Source organism: Conger conger, chromosome 8 (assembly GCF_963514075.1).
Source record: "Conger conger chromosome 8, fConCon1.1, whole genome shotgun sequence".
NCBI classification, from domain to species: domain Eukaryota; kingdom Metazoa; phylum Chordata; class Actinopteri; order Anguilliformes; family Congridae; genus Conger; species Conger conger.
In genome coordinates, this window is record NC_083767.1 from 48249838 (window position 1) to 48269335 (window position 19498).

The window sequence follows — 19498 nt, forward strand, 5'->3', positions numbered from 1 at the left end:
ATGTAAACATTTCTTCAGGATTAGTCTGGTGAAAGATACTGGTGACAGAGTGACGAAATACAGTTTGGCAACACCGTAGCCGAGAGTGATAATCCCAGGGAGGCAGCCAACCTCAGCGATGTACACAAAACTGTATGCCAAAACGGGGGAAATAAAACCATGACAAAAATGCCTTCTTCTCTGGGACGTGATATATCATATGTGTGACTGCACCAGAAACTAATTTGTTTTAGCACTATACTTCAGTCAACAATTGGCAGGAGAAAAAGGGTTAACCTATAAAAACACCGTTTATCCACAGCGAACAGTAAAAGAAACAAGTGAAAGTGTTCTGTCAAACCGTCAGCGGTTTCGGACTGGCACACTCACCACGCTAAAACATGTTTGAATTTAACCAGATTACCTCTCTTCAGTTGTTAATATTAGGCCTGGTCTTGTGTGGTACACATTCCCCCCACTTTTACTCTATATGTCACATGTACCTTGTGAAAGCACGTTAGCTTTTAGAAACTGGGATATGAAACATAAACTCAAAGCCACTGTGTATACCTCTACCTTCTTCAGCCACTTTTAAAGCATAAATCATATTTCTTACCTAATCTTGTAAAAGTCAGACACACGTACAAATATGTACAGTATGTACTGTATATTTGGAGTGGACAGGATTAACTTTTCAATTCACACTGTCGCCACCATAAAGCCACAAGTATAATGAAAACAAAGCCATTTTGCATCACCCAATAAGCAAGTATTGCCTTGGATAATGAGTGTTGCTGGCAGAAAATGTTGCTTTCCAATAACTGTTATAAAAATAACTAGATACAAACCATGATCTAAAGACGTCAGTTTGTTACTGATATAACCAATTGATGATTCAGTTTGTGATGATAATCCTGGACTATGTTTTAGAGACTGACCATTTTATTGGCTAAATATTTACGGGCCCTGCCATATTGTCTGTCAAACAGCTATGCTGACGTCAACCACATACTCTCGATATGTGAAACAGGCACAGAGCATTAGGATCTACATCGGCATTTGCCTCGTAAGATTTTCTTTTAGCTTAGTTGGTGTTGTGGGAGAGGTGGAGTCTGGGGAACCACTAATTTCAGGCTTGAGGCTTGAGAGAGTGAACAGGAAGGCGCAATCCAAAGGTCAAGGATCACAAACTCATAACTTTAAACCGGAGATTTGGATATGAGCATAAGCACTGCATATTCAGTTCGTCACACCAATAATAACCCCTATATGGGCATGAATCTAATGTCCATTCCCCCACCTCACAAAAATACTGTGCTACCCTGCTGACTTTTGCCACATATAATACCAAGTTAAGCCCTCAGGTGTTATTAAACTCTGCTACAGATGTGCAGATGTGGTACAGTACACTGTTGTGAGGAGCCCTCAAATGTATTTTCAGACCCCCCCTCCCCAACCCCCCAGGAGAGGTGTACCGAGGTCAAGCATAAACAGCAGGCCTCAATCTCAGGGTGGAAATGAGAGCTGACCAGCTGACAAATCCGGCCAATGGCAGGCCGTCCTATCGCAGGGCTTTTCAGGTCCCAGCGCTCCGAGCAGCCAACAAAGGCAGAGAAAAGAGAACAGGCTTGCGTAACACTGGAGCCCATTAGCGTGATGGCGGCAGAGGTTATGATATTGCTGCTGGCGACTGTCACAAAAAGAGGGGATGTGAAGCCAGTTGGAAAAGGAACGCGACGGACTTCCTGGCCTTGGTTTGGATCCGGTTTTTACGTAACGGGCCCGGTGAGGAAGACCGATTGGGGTTCACTTGGACCCGGCCGTGTCCTGGGAATGTGTGGTGCTGTACGCTTTACCTGCCACAGCGACATTAAAAGGCTTTGCCAGGAGCTAACCTTAAAAGGTGCTGGTCCACACTAATGTACATCAGGAGGAACAGCTGCATGCTCTATCACCTCATTGGTTTTTAAGCATCTTCTCCAGGAATGCAGGACTACTTGGGAATCATGCCCCGACTCCCTCTTTCCTCATCTCTCTCTGTCTCGCACAGGTCGAGAAGGTGGTCTAAACAGAAACTGTAGAGTCTCTCTCTTTCCTCATCTCTCTCTGTCTCGCACAGGTAGAGAAGGTTCTACACTGTAAATGTGAAGTACAGAGGTGTGGTCTACTGCCAAGTGGAGGACACACTGTATACTGTACATTCGACCCTATAATACAGGTAAGGGTTGTTATGTGATAAACAATAACGATGTGCTATCTAAGCAGATCATGTCTGCACTGCACGTCTCAGATGAGTTGTGTAATGACTGCAGCCGACTGCAAGATTGACAGAATGACTGAAAAAAAGAGAAAGAGGGAGAGAGAGGTAAAAAGAGAATGAGAGTGGGGAGAGAGAGAAAAAGAGGGGGAGCAGCTCATGAAAGGTGGCAGAACAGCCATGCTGAGGAGACTGGACACACAGGTGACTCACATAGCAAGACATGGGAAGAAAGGACAAATAAAGACTTAACCAGCCCACTGGGTAACATGTGCATGTGCTCATCAGCGCTAAGGTGTGTGTGTGTGGTGTGGTGTGTGTGTGTGTGTGTGTGTGTGGTGTGGGGTGTGTGTGTGGTGTGTGTGTGTGTGGTGTGGTGTGTGTGTGTGTGTGGTGTGTGTGTGTGTGGTGTGGTGTGTGTGTGTGTGTGTGTGACGTGTGTGTGTGTGTGTGGTGTGGTGTGTGTGTGTGTGTGGTGTGAGTGTGTGGTGTGGTGTGCGTGTGTGTGACGTGTGTGTGTTTGACCCTTTCATGTAGAGTCCTAGAGGCACTCTGACAGCACAAGAAAGAGCGACCCTGCTGCATTTTAAGAGAGTTCCAGAGGTTTCTGTCACTCCCATCAGAACCCCCCCCCCCCCCCCACGTCATCCGCCCACCCCAATCCTGTATCCCTGGAAACTGGGGGGTGCAAAAAGGGGGGAAACGGGACAAGAGGGCGAGAGAGAGGGGCAGTGGTGTAGGACTGAACCTGGACTGGAGGTTAAATTAGGGACGAGAGCGTCGGAGGGAGAGACAGGCACACCTCACCGGGAGCAGCAGGCTGGCCGAGCACAGCACACAGCCTGAGAACGGAGGAGAGCCTGCCTGAACAACACCACACACTCTCACTCTGGTCTTTCTGATAAAAATCTCTCCCTCATTATGTTAAAGACATGTTTCCAGGCTCTCCCTTACTGTGCTAAACTGTGGTGCGCTAATTAGGGGTCAAAACTATTTTCATTTCATTTTCATTTCATTTCAATTTAGGTATGGAAAATATTGTCCTATTTCCCCTGTTAATTCTCTTGCCAATGTCATTTCTGCCATCTCATTTAAAGAGAAGACCGAGGACTTATCCATTAATAACAAAACTATTTATTTACAGCTAGCTAACTAGTTGATAACATAACCCTCTTCTAGAAAAATGACTGGCAAAATCCATTAGTTCCACAATTCCCATTCATTTTCCAGGATATACTGTATCTATAAAGGCCAGATGTTTGAATCTTGCATTGTCAGAAACAAAACAGGCCCACACGGTCAGGGCAGGCATGGCCAACACTGTCTACCTTTGGAAAATCCAGCAAAAACGAAACGACTAAGCTGTGCATGATTGTCATTTAATCTTTATTTTCGCAATCATTTTCTGAATAGCATTACCAGCTTTGGTCTCATAAATGGCGGTAATATTCAGCGGATGTGTGGTTTGGAAGACAGTGGTCATGACACGCTTCTGAAGGTCCGTGACTTTCCATCACCCTTTTCCACAAAATTTTCTTCCACTGGTATGAATGTGATAATATTTTCTGGGAGCAGAAAAAATATCTTCTGGTAAGCTGACGCAGAGAGGGAGGGCAGCTATGCCATGTTCCTACATGAACAAATTCAACAACAGTGTGGAAATTCATCCCTCCATATATATTTTAACACTTTGAGTGGCTTAAATTTAAACTATATCTAACTAAACAGTCAAACTTCCAAAATCAGACGCTGATCATTTTAATAATTGTCCACAAGATTCTTTTTTTGACCACAAATACATTCCATTTGGGACAATAGATTTTATATAAAGTATAAAAATAGTTTGTATTTCGATTTTTTATAAACATTGTGCACCATTATCTCACAGATTTGTTTCATTCCCCTTGCACATACTGTATATATCAGAAATAATTTTCACATAATCAAAAAAAAACAAAATCTTAACAATCAATATAATTGCAAAATAATCCACAAAAAACAAACTCCACATCTTCTTTTGAACAAAGACAAATATACGCTAATTCAGCGCACTGTAAACAATGTCTTCTCCTTTAATTTGCTGGAAAATCCCCCAAACCTTATCTTGAAAGTGTAACATGTATTGGTCATATTTCAGATGACGAACACTATAGTATAATCCTTCTCATCCCGCGGTCTGCGTGAGTCATAGCCTCTCTCACAGCTGTGCGTGCATGTGTGTGCACATACGTGACTCCGTGTGTGTGTGCGAGGACAGTAAGGGGGGGTCTGAAGCACAATGAGACAGTTTGTCACTTTGAAGGGTGGAAAGGAAAGAGCGAGGGAGGGAAGGAAGGAGGAGAGAAAACACAAATGAGATGCCCACTTTCCATTGTTTTTTTTCCCCTTTAGAGTTAAAATTTAATTGGACAGAAGCCCCTTGTGGATATAATACGAATTAACTCCTTTTCTAGCTATGCTCTCTCCCCACTGTTATGAACAAGTCACTATGCGTCACGGACAGGACAAGCCAACTGTGTTCCACACACACGCGAAAAGAAAACTCACACTCACACCTACGATGCCTCCCCCTCCCCCTGCACTGAAAACCAATTCACCCAACAGTTCAGGGACTCTATAGCATATCCTTTCACAAAATGTCAATTTGACACTGTACTTGTCACAGGCCTTTCGTTATCCTTCTCCCTTGCGGGGTGAAAGACACACGCATGCACACAGACGCATACAAGAAATCATAAATCATAAAAGCATGCGTGTCCAGCTGGAAAAGTCCTAAGAATCTTCACGTACAACAATTATGGGCCTCAGCTTATCTATCGAACTCACATGTTGTGCTTCTAATGTCATTAAATTTTAAATTCAATCCAAATATAGGTAATTCTCCCCGCCATGCGCACACACACACACACACTCACACACACACGCACACACACAGGCACACACACACATGCACACACAGAAACACACATACAGTATACAAAGAGAAACACCAGCCCACACACAGAAGCACAAACACACACATACACACACAGATACAGTGACACATTTCTCTTGATGATTTGACATCATATATACTGGGACACTGAGCTTTTGCAGAAAATCAATCAATCGAGCCAATGTGTCTGCATTCTAAATGCCCAATACATACAGAATCGACAAACACAAAGACCATTTCTCACATGGCTTTAATTCACGCTCCACAGGCTTTAGGCTGTTTCCACCGCTGTTTTTAGCAGGCGAGAGACACAGAGAGGTGCGAACAAGTATCTCCCCGAGGCACTGGGCCGATTTCGCCACGGTGATGCTGTCCGTCACCACAACAGAGCACGTCAGCCGGTGACTGGTCCCCATCATCTCCCGGCAACCGGGGCGAAAGAGGGGAGAGAGTGATCCAAAAGATCAATGTGACTCAGTCAAGGGAGAACCACCCCCATGCGTGTGTGCTAACAACTGTCAGCACTTATAGAGGTTTTTGATATTTAGATGATAGAAGGTGTTGTTATGTGTTAATTATCCAATATTTAAAGGGCACAGAAGTAAACACTTCAACAAAGAACAAAACAAGAAAGCCAGACTATAGGGGCTATTGTAAGACTATAGTCATTGCGTGAGCTATAATTACAATGAGGCTACACTGCTTAGGAGAGCAATCCTTTTTTGCAAGAACTGTCCAAAAACGAGTCCTCCAAAATGTTAATCTTCACAATAGCTGGTCATACTGTACACAGTGAGCAGTGCTTGGGACACACCATACAGTATTAACAGGTTTCATTACAAAACAAACATCCATCTGAGTGACACTGGGCTTTACTGGGCAGCGATATCGATTGGCTGTATAAAAGGGACAGGGAGGAAAGTGTCAACGCAGTACGCAGAGTACATCAGCAACCCAGTGAAAGACTGAGATGACATTCACACACAATTAATAAAATATAAAGAGGCAAGAGCTTTTGACACGAGGAATGACCTGCTTCATGCTGTTAACTGAACCATACACTTAGCCTGTGTTCCGTCTACAGTATTACAAAACCAACGAATAAAATATGTGTGTAAAATTTTACCAGCTCCATATAATGCAGCTGCTCAATTGATAATGTGGTATTCAAATATGCCAGGATCAAATTATCAAAGCAAAATCCTTTATCAAAGCAAATGCTCTGATTCAAAATGGCTGCCCAGCATCAGCCAAGTGGGTCCCACACAATGGTGGTTGTGAAATTCCCCCACTTGCAGTAATATATTTTGACAGGCCATATATAAACGTAATCCATCATCCATCCAACCATGACGGCATTGGCACCTGAGCTCATTGGTGAACAGCAGACATGCTGGTTACATTTCTATGCCAATAGTGTGATAGGTCTGTACGCATATCGTGCTATGTTCTTTAAATCCTTCATTTTTAAAATCGAGAAAATGGAAAAAACAGTCAAAATTCCAAAAGCAAGTACGTCTCTATTTTGCAGCGTACATCAACTAAATGCTAAAAATCCTTTTGTAAATATGGCAAACCATTGCTATTTATTGCACACTTAATGTCTCGCTAATTGAAATAGACTGCGAAAAAACAAACCCTAAACCAAACCGAAACTTTAAAACATTTCTCTGCAAAGGGAGCAACAGACAGAAAGACTGACAGACATACAGATGCTCAGACGGGTTTGTAGAGGTTTGCCTGGTCCCCCGCCCCCATCTGCCTGGCATATTTTAAAACTAAAGCACGCCATTGAGTGAGTAACAGCACAGGCCTTGTTTGGAGTGCACAGCTCATATAGACAGCCAGCAGGGAAGCCTCTCGGTGTGCTGAGCCCTGGGTAAAATAACAAGCTCCCTCTCTGCGCACACACACCATGCACACGTGTGCACACACACGCGTGCACATGCACACACACACACTGAAAATATGCGCATACCCCCCCCCACCCACACACACACATGCAGGCACATGCACACACACACACACTGAGAATTTGCACATATCCCCCCCCCCCCCCCCCCGACCCACACACAAACACACACACACACGCAGGTGAACACACACACACACCCACACACACACACACACACACATGAATACAGGCAATTGCATGCACACCCACAAACACGCACCTACTCACCAATAAGGACATAATCATACATACATACATATTGTACACACACACAAACACACACACACACACACTAGCCTCCAGGTGCAAGATACTTCCACACACTCTCCCGGCTCCTTCTCCAGCAGTGCTGCAGCGGCTAGTTTTACCGGGGGCAGAACGGCAAGGCTGCGGGGCCTGGACCAGTCTGAACGTCTCAGACTCAAAGTAAACACCCCTGTCCTCCGCTTCAAGTGGCCAACACATATGGACTAATTGCCACGAGTAACATGAGTGTCAACGTGAATACTTTCACCAAAGGATTTATATTTCCTGGAGACGAAACCATGGCACACTGTCACAGGACTGATGCGAAGAACGGGGCGGGCCCACAGCACCACAGCTGTCAATCATCCGATGACCCCAGCGCGACTCGTCTCTTTGAAATAAAATGGCATTATTCACGGGGTCCTGAATGGCACGTGTGGCTAGTGTAATGTGTATATGATGTGATGTGTCCAAGGTCCTAAATCCTGACAGTGTCAGTACAGACAGTTGGCTGGAAGCTATACTGGCAGAGGCATGTCTGGCAATAGCAGTTAGCATTATTGCAAATTGTATATATTATATAAAATATATAATGCAATATATTTTAAATATGTGGGAAAAGTTGGGGAAATACGATAAATGTGTATTTTTTAAACGTACTGCAATATGTGAATGTGGCAATGTGATCCAATAGGCCTCTTCTTTAGTTTGTAGCCTTGACTGCTTTAGCGTGATGGGTAAATTGATGTGTTTGTTGAATAATCAAATCAAGTGAAATAAAAATCTAATGAAGTTCCTGCCTCGCTGCAGTCTGGTGTTCCTTGGCAGCAGATGTGGGCAGAACCTTGGTGAGGGGGAGCACCAGGAATAAACAGTCTCTTTTCCAAAGGGTCTGTAAGGTAGCTTGCACTTCCCAGTCGGGGTGATTAAAACCTGCAGCCTTCCTGTGCTCAGTCACATTCCCCCAGCCACTACACCACGCTGCCAGGCTGCTGTGGCACTCCTGGCAAATGACACATCAAATCAAATCAATTGTATTTGTGCAGTACTTTGTACTGAAAACTGTCACAAAGATGCTTTACAGGATAGCAGAAAAAGAGAGCAAAAAACCGGAGCAGAAAACCCAGGCCCAAACACCCAAATAACAAACAGCGGCGATAAAAAAACTCAGGAGGAACGTAGCTATCGAGTGGGAGCTGAGTGACCAGGTGCTGGCTGACCAGGTGCTGGCCATGCAGGCCCTTACTCAGTGTTTCAGATTGGAGGACTTGATCCCGCTTGTCAGACGGTGTTTTATCACAGTGGAGAATGCGCCCCTAGGAGTAATGGGGCAGGATCTGCGGATCTCCGCCGTTTTGGAGTCTTCAGCGGATCAGCACACTGTGCTGTTCACATACAACAATTTTTCTTTCTTGCTATTTATTTAATTATTTATTTATTCAATAATTTATTTAGGCCAATGTGAACAAAGGCGGATTTGAGAAGAATGCTTCTGATTGCTGTTCTGTTAGCGAGGCCCAGTGATGTGCTTAGCCTGAAACTCTTTGCAGCCTCTCTGTCTCTATCTCTGTATCTCTCTCTCTGTATCTCTGTCTCTCTCCATATCTCTCTCTCTCTCTTCCCCCCTCTCTCTCTCCCTCTCTCTCTCTCTCTGTATCTCTCTCTGTCTGTCTGCCTGTATATCTCTCTCTGTATCTGTCTCTCTCTCTCCCTCTCTCTCTCTGTATCTCTCTCTCTCTGTCTGTCTGTCTGCCTGTATATCTCTCTCTGTATCTGTCTCTCTCTCTCCCTCTCTCTCTCTCTCTCTCACTCTGTATCTCTCACTCTGTCTGTCTGTCTGTATATCTCTCTCTGTATCTCTCTCTCTCTCTCTGTATCTCTCTCTCTCTCTCTCTCTCTGTTCATGGGTAGAGTAGCAGGACACCTGGTAACGCAGCAGCAGTGCTCTATCAGCCCAGGGCTGAAATGTATTCCCCGCGGTGTTTGGAGAGGGTCAGCTCACGAGGCTTTAAACGAACGAGCCCTGCCAGACAGCTGAACCTACACATTCCTGGGCTGGGCACAGGCCATTTAGAGCCAAAATAAGGAGAACCAGGCCTCTCCAGGGTGTAAAAGATCTCTCTCTCTCTCTCTCTCTCTCTCTCTCTCTTTCTAACTTTGTTTTCAAAAGAAGTAGAATAAAACGTTTGGCTGCTGTGTATGAGTACTGCTGCAAAAATAACAGTAATATTAAAATGGAATAAAATACAATAAATGTATTGTCCAATGATTGCTTCCACCACTGAAATTTTCCACGCAATACAGGTCACAATCATTTTTAGATAAGTTATCCTTAGCTATAACCACTGAACCAAATCTCAATATTGTCAATATCCCATATGTGGTTAGAAAGACTGTAAATGAAAACTATTTTCTAATATTGCAGCAAACCCTTGTTAGTTACTGTGTATACTTTTAACAGCTCTTCTTCTCAAGGGAATGGAATTGGAAGGGGGAGCTTCAGCGATGTAATGCTACAGCATATAGTATCCTGTAAATACAGTAGTATCAGCTTTGTAACACCTCCAGAAACATTAAAATTCCATTTTTTCTTCAAATAATAATCAAAGTTGGAGGCAATAAATAAATGAAGGAACCAATAAAACAACATGAATAAAAGAGCAAAAGTTAAAAGGGAATAGTTTTGAAATATGAAGCTCTTGTGGCTGAGGAAGCTTGCAAGGAATATGTCTTATTTTCAATCATTCTCAAACATCTGAGGTAAGGGCAACATTTGCCTGAAGACGAATATAGTCATCTGTGGGAGAGCATGTATGATGGGGTATGTAGTCCCATCTATGTGTTTGGGGATACTGGAGAGGTTGAGAAAGCATTCTAACAATGTTTCAAAAACCATGGTGCTGACACTCACAGGAAATCTCCCTGGAGGTTATTTTACGTCAATGGGAGATTGAGGTTTTTCCTCATGCCTAAATTCTTGGTACGCTCTGTTAGCCTCCTCGACCAAAAATATTATTATCTGTCTATGGGGAGACTGAAACCTGCAAGACATAATTACCAAAGTAAGGGTGAAACCAACTGAAAATTATGAGGATCTGTCAATTATGTTTTGACATGGCACATATTTTGCAATGTTTATGGTTTGTCCAAATCTGAACTTGTACTGTGTTTTAGTGTGAAGGATGTGTGTGTATATGAGCATGTGTACATCTGTGACAGTATGCATATGAGGATCTCTGTACATGTCCTAACACTGAGATAGCAACAGAAAAAATTCATGCTCATTTGAGTGTCTTTCATTTGAGTGACTGTGTGTGAAAGCATGCATGTGTAAGGCTCTGTGCGTGCGTTTGTGTGTGCGTTTGTGTGTATGTGTGTGTGCATGTGTGTGTGCCTGTGTGCATGCGTGTGTGTGTGCATGTGTGTGCGTGTCTGTGTCCATGTGTATGGGTGTGTGTGCATGCATCTGTGCATTTGTGTGTGTGTGTGTGCGTGCGTGTGCATGTGAGTGCGTGTGAGGGTGCGTGTCTGTGTCCGTGTGTGTGTGTGTCCGTGTGTGCGTGTGAAATAGCGGTGCTGAGGTCAGCCCTGCCGTGGCGTGATTGGGGATCTCTGAGGCTGGTTAGCGCACAGAGGATCCCGGTGTGAGCGGAACGGTCTCTGCCCCCACATCTCGGCACGCTAAATCTCCGCTGCTGATTCTGTTTATCGCCATCAGATCTTTATCAGGCCGCAGCTGGCCAACACAGAGCGCCCTGTGAGCAGGACCAGGCTGCTCCTGCGGGCTACGGCTCTGGTGACGCTGCACATGATTCTGCACCACATACAGCGAGGTCCATAAGTATTTGTTAGTTACACGTTTTACAAATGACTCAATGAAGACTATTTACACTATTTTTAAGGGCTGTAATTCCTGCACAATTCACTCCATACGGATGCAAAATCCATCAAATTAGAGCAGAAGTTCAGCACTTTAACGACATAGTGTTTTGTTCCAACTATCTGATTGCTGGAGTACAGAGCGAAAACAAGCAAAAATGTGCCACTGTCGAAATACGGACTGCACTGTACTGTACATCCATATTGTATTGAGTGAATTACAGCTGCAGTAAACTTCTGTCACTGTCCAAATACTTATGGACCTCACTGTATATACAGTAGATGGCCTCGAGGTGGCATAAAGCAGGATTCCTCTCAAAACCCCCTCCCCTTCTACCCCCCCCCCCCCCTCCCCACCCACAACACACCCATAGCTCCCACTGCAGCCTTCAGTATGGAAGCCATCGCTTCCCACAGCGTGAAATACCCAGACTACCCCATCCTGTGCGCCGCTCTGCTCAGACAAACCCCGCTCTGGGAGGACCCTTTTGTGCCGGGCCCCAGTGCGGCTTCTGGGTGCGACTGTGGTTCCGCCGGTGACGATGGGACCGGGAAGCGGGGAGAGACCCCGGACGCCCCGGGGCCGACCCAACACCTCAGGCCGCCTGGGCGCAGAGTGACAGCCGAGCCCTGGGTTTGGCTGACCCAGCGTTACCTTGCATCAGCCCGGTTCTGTGGCAGAGCGGAGCGCGGGCCGGTCGGTTTGAGTTCTGGCTGTGAGATCGCTCCTCTCATGTGGCAGTCCTTGTGGCGGCCCACTGGGTTTGGAGTCCAGCAGAACGGCACGCTCCGGTGCTCTACGCTGCACTTAAAACACAGAAATCCGCTACCAGAATTTTTGTTTTTGGGGGGAGGAGGAAGGCGCAAGCATATGCTAGTTGTTTTCCCTGGCCAATAAACAAAACCTCCAATGACCTACTTTTCTAAAGCAACACTAGGCTGGAAAGAAGAGGAAAAACATTGGACTTATGTGGCCCAGTCAGAAATTCCCAAATCAACACCGTTTGGGCTGGTACCGTTCCAGAGGCAGCAAAGGTCTGAGTGAATATGTCCCAAATGGCCAAGAAAGGGTCTTCCCAAAACTCATGTTCCATCTGGTTTTCCACCTAAATGTGACGGCATCTGAGCATACTCCTCAATTAATATCTCCCCATGTTTTGCCTTTACGATAATAACCACCATAAGCCACTCAAAACAATGTTTTTTTCCCATTAAACCAATAATTTTATTTGGATCAAATTCAACAGGAAGTCATTCCTACAGTTTTAAATTCCCATTATCATCCAAATTAAGAAGGAATTTCCTTGGTGAGCTAGGATAATATTTGGGTTTGTGTCAGTGCAGACAGCCAGCAGCCCCTTCCCTGAGGTCTGCAGGGTGAAAGGGGGTACTGTGACAGAATCTGTCAGTTAAATTAAGATACAGTCACATCAGCGACTCCACAAACCTCCACACAGCTGCCGTGGCTGGCACCGCCCAACTATACATTTAGTGTCTGTGACAGACATCTCTCTCAACAAATCAGCTTCTCTGACCCGCACCTGAAGTAATTTCAATCAACTCTCATTTAAAAATGAAAAATTATTCATGATAATTTTTGCAATCTTTGTGGATTTCACATAACGCACAGATAATATTTTTTTCTGTTGTTGAATAGGCTAGTGCGTGAGAGTCTCATTGAGATATAGCAAAACCAAACAGAAACTTCTTCTAGTGATGAGATATTCATTCATTAGGAAAACATTTAAGGAAAACACAAAAAAAACTGTTAAAATGACTACTCATGTATTTTCTTTCTTTTAAAAAATCATCTTATTAAAGAAATAACACTGGTTGTGGTCCACAGCCCATAAGAGATTTAATTTCACTCAAGGCCTGGCCCTTTATTAAGGGAAAATGTGTGACAGTGTTGACATTTGGAACAGAACTTATGAAACTCCATCTCTTCCAGCAGATACGTTTACAAGCTGCAAATGGCAATCCAAAAACTTCAGACTTCCCCCCCAGAGTTCAATCAGTCTAACTAGAGCACAAAAGATTAGCCTGTCTTTTCGCATAAACTCAATGAACACCCCAGTCAAGGAGGAGCCACGTTTGCTGGCATTATATAAACTAATAATGACTTTCTCTCAATATGCTGATATCTGGGGGACACTGCAACTCAGAGCGCTGTCTAGCGCTGGCAGGCAGACCGCAGTTTTAAAACGGAAAAATATGGGCTTTTAAAAATCTCGACTTCTCTTCAGGAAAATGCCTCTAGCTCCCAGAGAAACATGATGTTTAAAAGCAGGCAATGGAGTAAAGACGCATTCGCTTTTGAAACATCACAGTTTTTTACACACGTTCGCACGCAAACAAAAAGCTTCAGACCGTGCTCTCTTCGCCTATAAACTTAAACTCTTTTTGTGCGCAAAGTATAAATCGAAGTGCCTTGGGTAACACGCTTCATCTTGAGGAAGAGGCCGAAGAACACACACGAATAACAGACTGACAGGCATTTGACTGAATGAAGCCCATATGATACAGGAATGCTCTAGTACGTCATGCAGAGCAAGAACAATGAACAAGCTCATTCATTTTAATTGTCTTTCTGAGAGGGAAATGATCAGTATTTGAACAACAAAATTACATGCTGCATATTACTGAAGTGAAAACACAGCAAGACCATCAGTCCATGCCCACAGCCATTTCTGCTGGTCCCGTGCCTTGATCTCATGACACTGACTGAGACAATTGTACCACTTTATGTAAATATCATTTTATATTTTGGTAAAATTTTGGAAAAAACTTGTTTATCTTCGAAGTACTAACATTAGTAACCGTAAATACACAAAACCTGGTGTAAGCACCCATGATTGTGATGGAGAAAAACCGAATAAGAGATTATTGCATTGATTGAATTATTGCATTCACCCACAAGCTGTGAGTGAGAATCCCACCCCATACACCTCTCACTCTTTTATCCTCTGCACACCCATACCTCTGCTGATAAGGGAACTCTGGAACTCTCCAGAGCACCAATCTAATGCCAGAAAGCACTTCAGTGACACTCTGGAATGGCCCAGAACACTCGTCTCATTCCGGAATACTCCAGAACAAAATTGCTCTGTAGCTAGACATTAGCTAATTTAATCACTCAAGTCAAACATCTCATGGTCTGTCATCTCCAATTATAGGATAAAATGAGAAACCGCTGCCATTTTTAGGTCCCTCTTCAAACTAAAAACAAGGTGAAATTTGGCAAATAGTTTCACACTGATATAAGGAATTATAAGCCCTCGTTTGTGACAAAAATATGTTGCAGGGTAGACCATGGCCTGTCAGCAGTCTGCCCCATTTCATGAATGAAAACACAAGGCAACACTGTCAGGAATTCAGCAAACATGCCTAACAGGGTGAATTCCTATTCCCCCCGGTTTATCTTACACTAACAAATCTTAGCACTTAAAGTTATTTTCTGATACTTCATTAGTAAGCAAGTGCAGCTGATTAGGGAGGTGAGAACGAGCAAAAAATGAGTGCCAAATGTGACGCTCTGTTTCGCTTCCACTTGCAGACGACACAGACAAAGGCTGCGGCCCAAGAGACACGCAAAGGTCATTTAGCAACAACACCCTAGACCCACCTCTTGTGTTTACAGTACACAAAATAACACAGAGCCCACATTTCATGGTCAAGGTACATCACTCCTACAGGGCAACGTTAAGTCTATTAGCTGCTGCTAGGCTTTTGTTTGTTTCAAAGGCATTTTACAAACAACATGATGGGTTCAATATTAAAGCACTGCACCTCTTTCGCCGAAAGGATTTATGAATGGTTGGCGCTTTCATTCTGTTTTTCTGTAGTTTTGTCTGTCTGTCACTAGAGGGCTCTTGTTGCAGTGAAACAGCCCAAATCTGAGAGATGCTTGTGTGTGCTTTTTGTTGCTGTTGCTGTGAGTGCTACTAAGTTGTGGAGAAACTTGAATCGAAAATGATCTCGCTAACTGACTTCATATAAACAGTCATGATTTCTGAAAAAGATATAAAGAATAGTATGTTCTCTATGTGTATATGTATGTGTGTACATATTAATCCTATTAATTAGTATATCTCATCTGAGAATATTTATTTACTGAAGCTTAAAACATACATAGTTTAAATGCATAGCATTTAGATATGAACAGAGACACATGCCTACACTGTGACCTGAATATTTAAATGTTATATTAGTATGAATTGGGTTTTATATTACAACAAAGTAATAGTAATATTTGGATTCAGCATTTCATGCAAAAAAATTATATATTTAACTTGAAATATTATGTAAATATATGCAGTGCTGCTGCAGTAATTGCACAAATTCTATGATGTGTGTGAGAAATATAAATATAAATAGTGAGCAAAACATTTTATGTCATAGTGAACATGACAATAAGCATAGCATATATTAAGAAATATTATCATGAAATATATATGAAAATAATGTATTTCAGGAATTTATCAATATAAAGAAACAACATACAAATGTGTTTCATGCTTTTTAATTGTTATTATGTTTGCATCACACAGCACTTTCCAGATATGAGTATGAGTTTTCAAAGTAATCTAGAAAATCTAATAAGACCGTGGACTTTTAACCAAGTGCAGTCAAAGTGCATCAACTCTTTCACATGAAATATATGGTAGCCAAATATATGGTTTTGGCACAAATCTCACTCCTTTAGATGCTTTCATGATATTCCTGCATGAACAGTTACGTTCTGCAGCAATCAATTAAAAACAAATAGTAGCTTGCAGCTCTCTTATATTAGCAGTAAAACTGCATTAGAATATAAGAAAATATATCATTATATTGCTATGTTGTGCAGTTTCACCAATTGCCTAACCAGTCAAGTTTTTTAATCAGCACAACACATCCTTTCAAAAGACTATCTATAGAGGGCTTTACTCATGACTAGATTGTGTTTCTTTTTCGCAGATAATCCACACAGCTTGTTTCGTTCACATATTTAAGCTCAACTGTTCTTGTTCTGTTGAAATAATAAAGGAATGGGGCAACTGACTGAAAATACATTTCTACACTCCAGCACTAGGCATCCATTAAAAACAATAACAATATACCTTCAATGGCTAAGTAGACACTGCAGCCTTACATATTCCTAAGCTTCTGCACACAGGCGAGTCACAATGAAGTCTTTGATCCACCAGAAAATCTGTTTTTCATTGAGAGGCTCACCGTGGCGATTGATTTCACATCGGGGTGCAGTAAATCTACATCGCTGGACTTCACATTGAGTCAGTGAGAAAGATCATTCTGCCCGATGACTGCATACAGGTATGCGTTCCATGCTATCTTGATGCTCAAGGCAGAACTACAAAGCATTGGAGTATGCCCGCATGTTTTACGGCCGCAAGGTTTTCTTGTTGAAAACACAAGCAAAGTTCAACAGTTAATTGCAATCTTAAGCAACACTCAATGTCAGACATACCAAAAAGGGCAATTTCACTACACGCAAATGAATGCAGATACTAATGCAGAGGAGGGAAGGGGTGTGTAAATCACTGCACAGTACACCCATTTTTATTTTAGTTTTTCATTTCAAACTTCAGTTAATTTCCAGTGTGAAATCCCACAGAACTGGTTTAGATATAACTTAGGTTTCTAAATAAACATTAGCCACCAATAATTTACTGATAATATAATGTGCTGCATGTGATTTTGTTAAAAAAAAATTTAAACAGAAAACAATAGATTTCCTGTGGAATTTGTGTAGGTTTTCCACTTTTTAATAACAATGCCGAATGCATGTTTTGAGAATATCTGATATGAAGTTCAGTTCCAACAATCGACCTCCAAATTCGGATTTTTTTTTAATCTAAATGTTGTGCAACCGTAGTATTGTATATAGTAGGACATACAATTTACCCAAACATAAATAATTCCGAAATCAATAGCAGCCTACGCGCAAATGCTCATTCGAATGTCTACAGTGGAGCAAGCAAGCGCAATGGTACAGTATACAACACCACGGAGAGCCTTACGCAATGTTATTTTTTAATGTTTATCCTATGGTATCAATCAACAGCTACAGATGGCCATCTGAAATCTGAGCTGAATTTTGGATATTGTCTTTCGCTGCCAGATAAAATATATCTTTATCAGTACACAAAATCCCGGTTATATGCTGGACACTTACAGATAACCTATCCAAGCTTGCGCCTGCTTACTTTTCTTCAAGCGGCCACAGCGCAGTACAAGTATTTGCAAGTTTTTTTTCGGAAATGATAAATAATAGCAAAAATTCCAAGGAAACTGCTAAATAAAAAAAGGTCATAAATGAAATATAAACTCAGTAAAGCTGCGAGGGCTAGTGGATTCCAAAAAATGAAAGAGCAGCCCATATAGGCTACCTGAGGTCTCCAAATCCAAAACCAAACGTGTCTGATGTTTATCTGAAACTGCTTTATGTATTATTATTATTATTATAATAATAATAATTATTATTATTATTATTATTATTATTAGTAGTAGTAGTAGTAGTATAACAACAACAACAACGAAAACAATAATAATAATAATAATAATAATAATAATAATAATAATAATAATAATAATAATCATAATCATAATCATAATAATAATCATAATAATTTAATCCTGGATAAATCCACATTTTCTTGCTGAGGCCGGATGTTAAGTCTTCCCTCAATTCGCATTCACAGAAATGTTAAAATTCAGCGCCTGCAATCCATGAAGTCGGTCATGTTAATTGGAAAAGACACAGAAAAACTTACCTGGTCCCGTTGAATACATGGAAGCGAGGTTCGCCGATGTGACTTGCTGTTGGAGTGACTGTGTGCCATGTCTGAAGATATTACGGAGCTGGACCTCCTTCGCCTTTTAAATACCGGGATCTCTTCCTTCGCTTCACTCACGGAGGCACAGCCCTCCTTGTGTATCCCTTGGTTCGGCAGGAGCCTGTCAGCATACCTCGCCAGTAGAATGCCCAGTACTCCGACCACGTAGGCCAAGTAAGGTCTCCAGCTGGCCCGCACTTTATTCAGAGAAATGAGCGAGATTGTCCTGACGATGCTGATGAAAACGATAACTGAGATTCCCTGCTTGAGTCTCACCACCATGAGTGCCCCGCTTGCCAGGCACGCGAGCACCACCACGGTCGCAGTGAAGGAGAGTAACTGATCCTCCGCCCCATACAAGAACGACTGTGCCGCCGCTTCGCCCAGATGGCAGGCGGTTAGGAGAAAAAGGGCTGTTTTAATAAGGACTCCACAGCGGATCAGATACAAGCCGACCCAGAAGAAGGCACATAAGAGGGTGAAGACTGGAGAAACCAGATTCCACCAAGTTAGCAATAGCTCCCCCGTGCAGCCTGATGCGAAATAAATCGGAGACCCGGGTCGTCTGTTATTGCTGTTGCTGCTGCTGCTGCTGCTGCTACTACTACTACTGCTGCGGTTGTGCTCGATTTCCCAGTCTACAAATTTAACCACCAGAGCGAGTAAAACCGAAAGCGACCCCACGCATACCGCAGACGAGAGTCCTTTGTAACTCCATATTTTAGTGAACATCAGTTTCACCCACGGTCCGCAGTTCTGGTCCTGGGACAGAGTAGTAACACATGTTTTCACATAACCATTACGATCGGGAGCCCTGGGGCTTTTTTCAAAAATGCTGCCGGATATTCCCCTATCACTGTCAGATTCTATAGTCGTCATCATTCAAATGCAAATGGTTAATATCTCAGAGCGGCAATAACAAAAAAAAAGTATCACAGTCTACGCATTGGGCAGCTCCGGGTTATAAGATACTGAATGAGTAACCACTACAATAAAAATCCACTGTTAAATTGACAAAATACTGCCAACACCAAGAAACGCGTGTATTTTCATGGGAAAATAGTGAAGTGAAAACAATTTTTTTTAAGTTTTACATGAACCTCTAACGTTGTATTCTTGGATTTTGACAGACCATCAGTGAAAATCATCCCATTTCTTCTGTCTCCGGCTAAACGGAATAAAGGTCCGGAACAGCACCCATCAGAATGACAGAGCAACTACTGACGATTATTAGGCTACTATCGTTACTGATCAAGGCCATTGCTCTTCCTCACATCACCAACCCAGGCGATTCTTTCGTGCTGTCCTTCTTCGCGGTGCTCCGTTTCTGAACAGTTTATGCCGCGTTCTTTCCCCACACCTTTCAGGTTTTCTCCTTTCATCCAAGCATTCTTTCTTGAAAAATATAC

At 42.7% G+C, this 19498-nt stretch overlaps 1 protein-coding gene across 1 annotated transcript in view; it reads right to left on the minus strand.

Annotated features, from left to right (window-relative positions):
- The window catches only part of pde3a (phosphodiesterase 3A, cGMP-inhibited), a 100038-nt gene extending 81070 nt beyond the window's left edge, over positions 1 to 18968 (minus strand). The window contains exon 1 of the mRNA XM_061250682.1: positions 18027 to 18968. Within this exon, the coding sequence (XP_061106666.1) occupies positions 18027 to 18968 (942 nt within the window). The remainder of the gene's footprint in view (positions 1 to 18026) is intronic.
- Between the last annotated feature and the right edge of the window lie 530 nt (positions 18969 to 19498).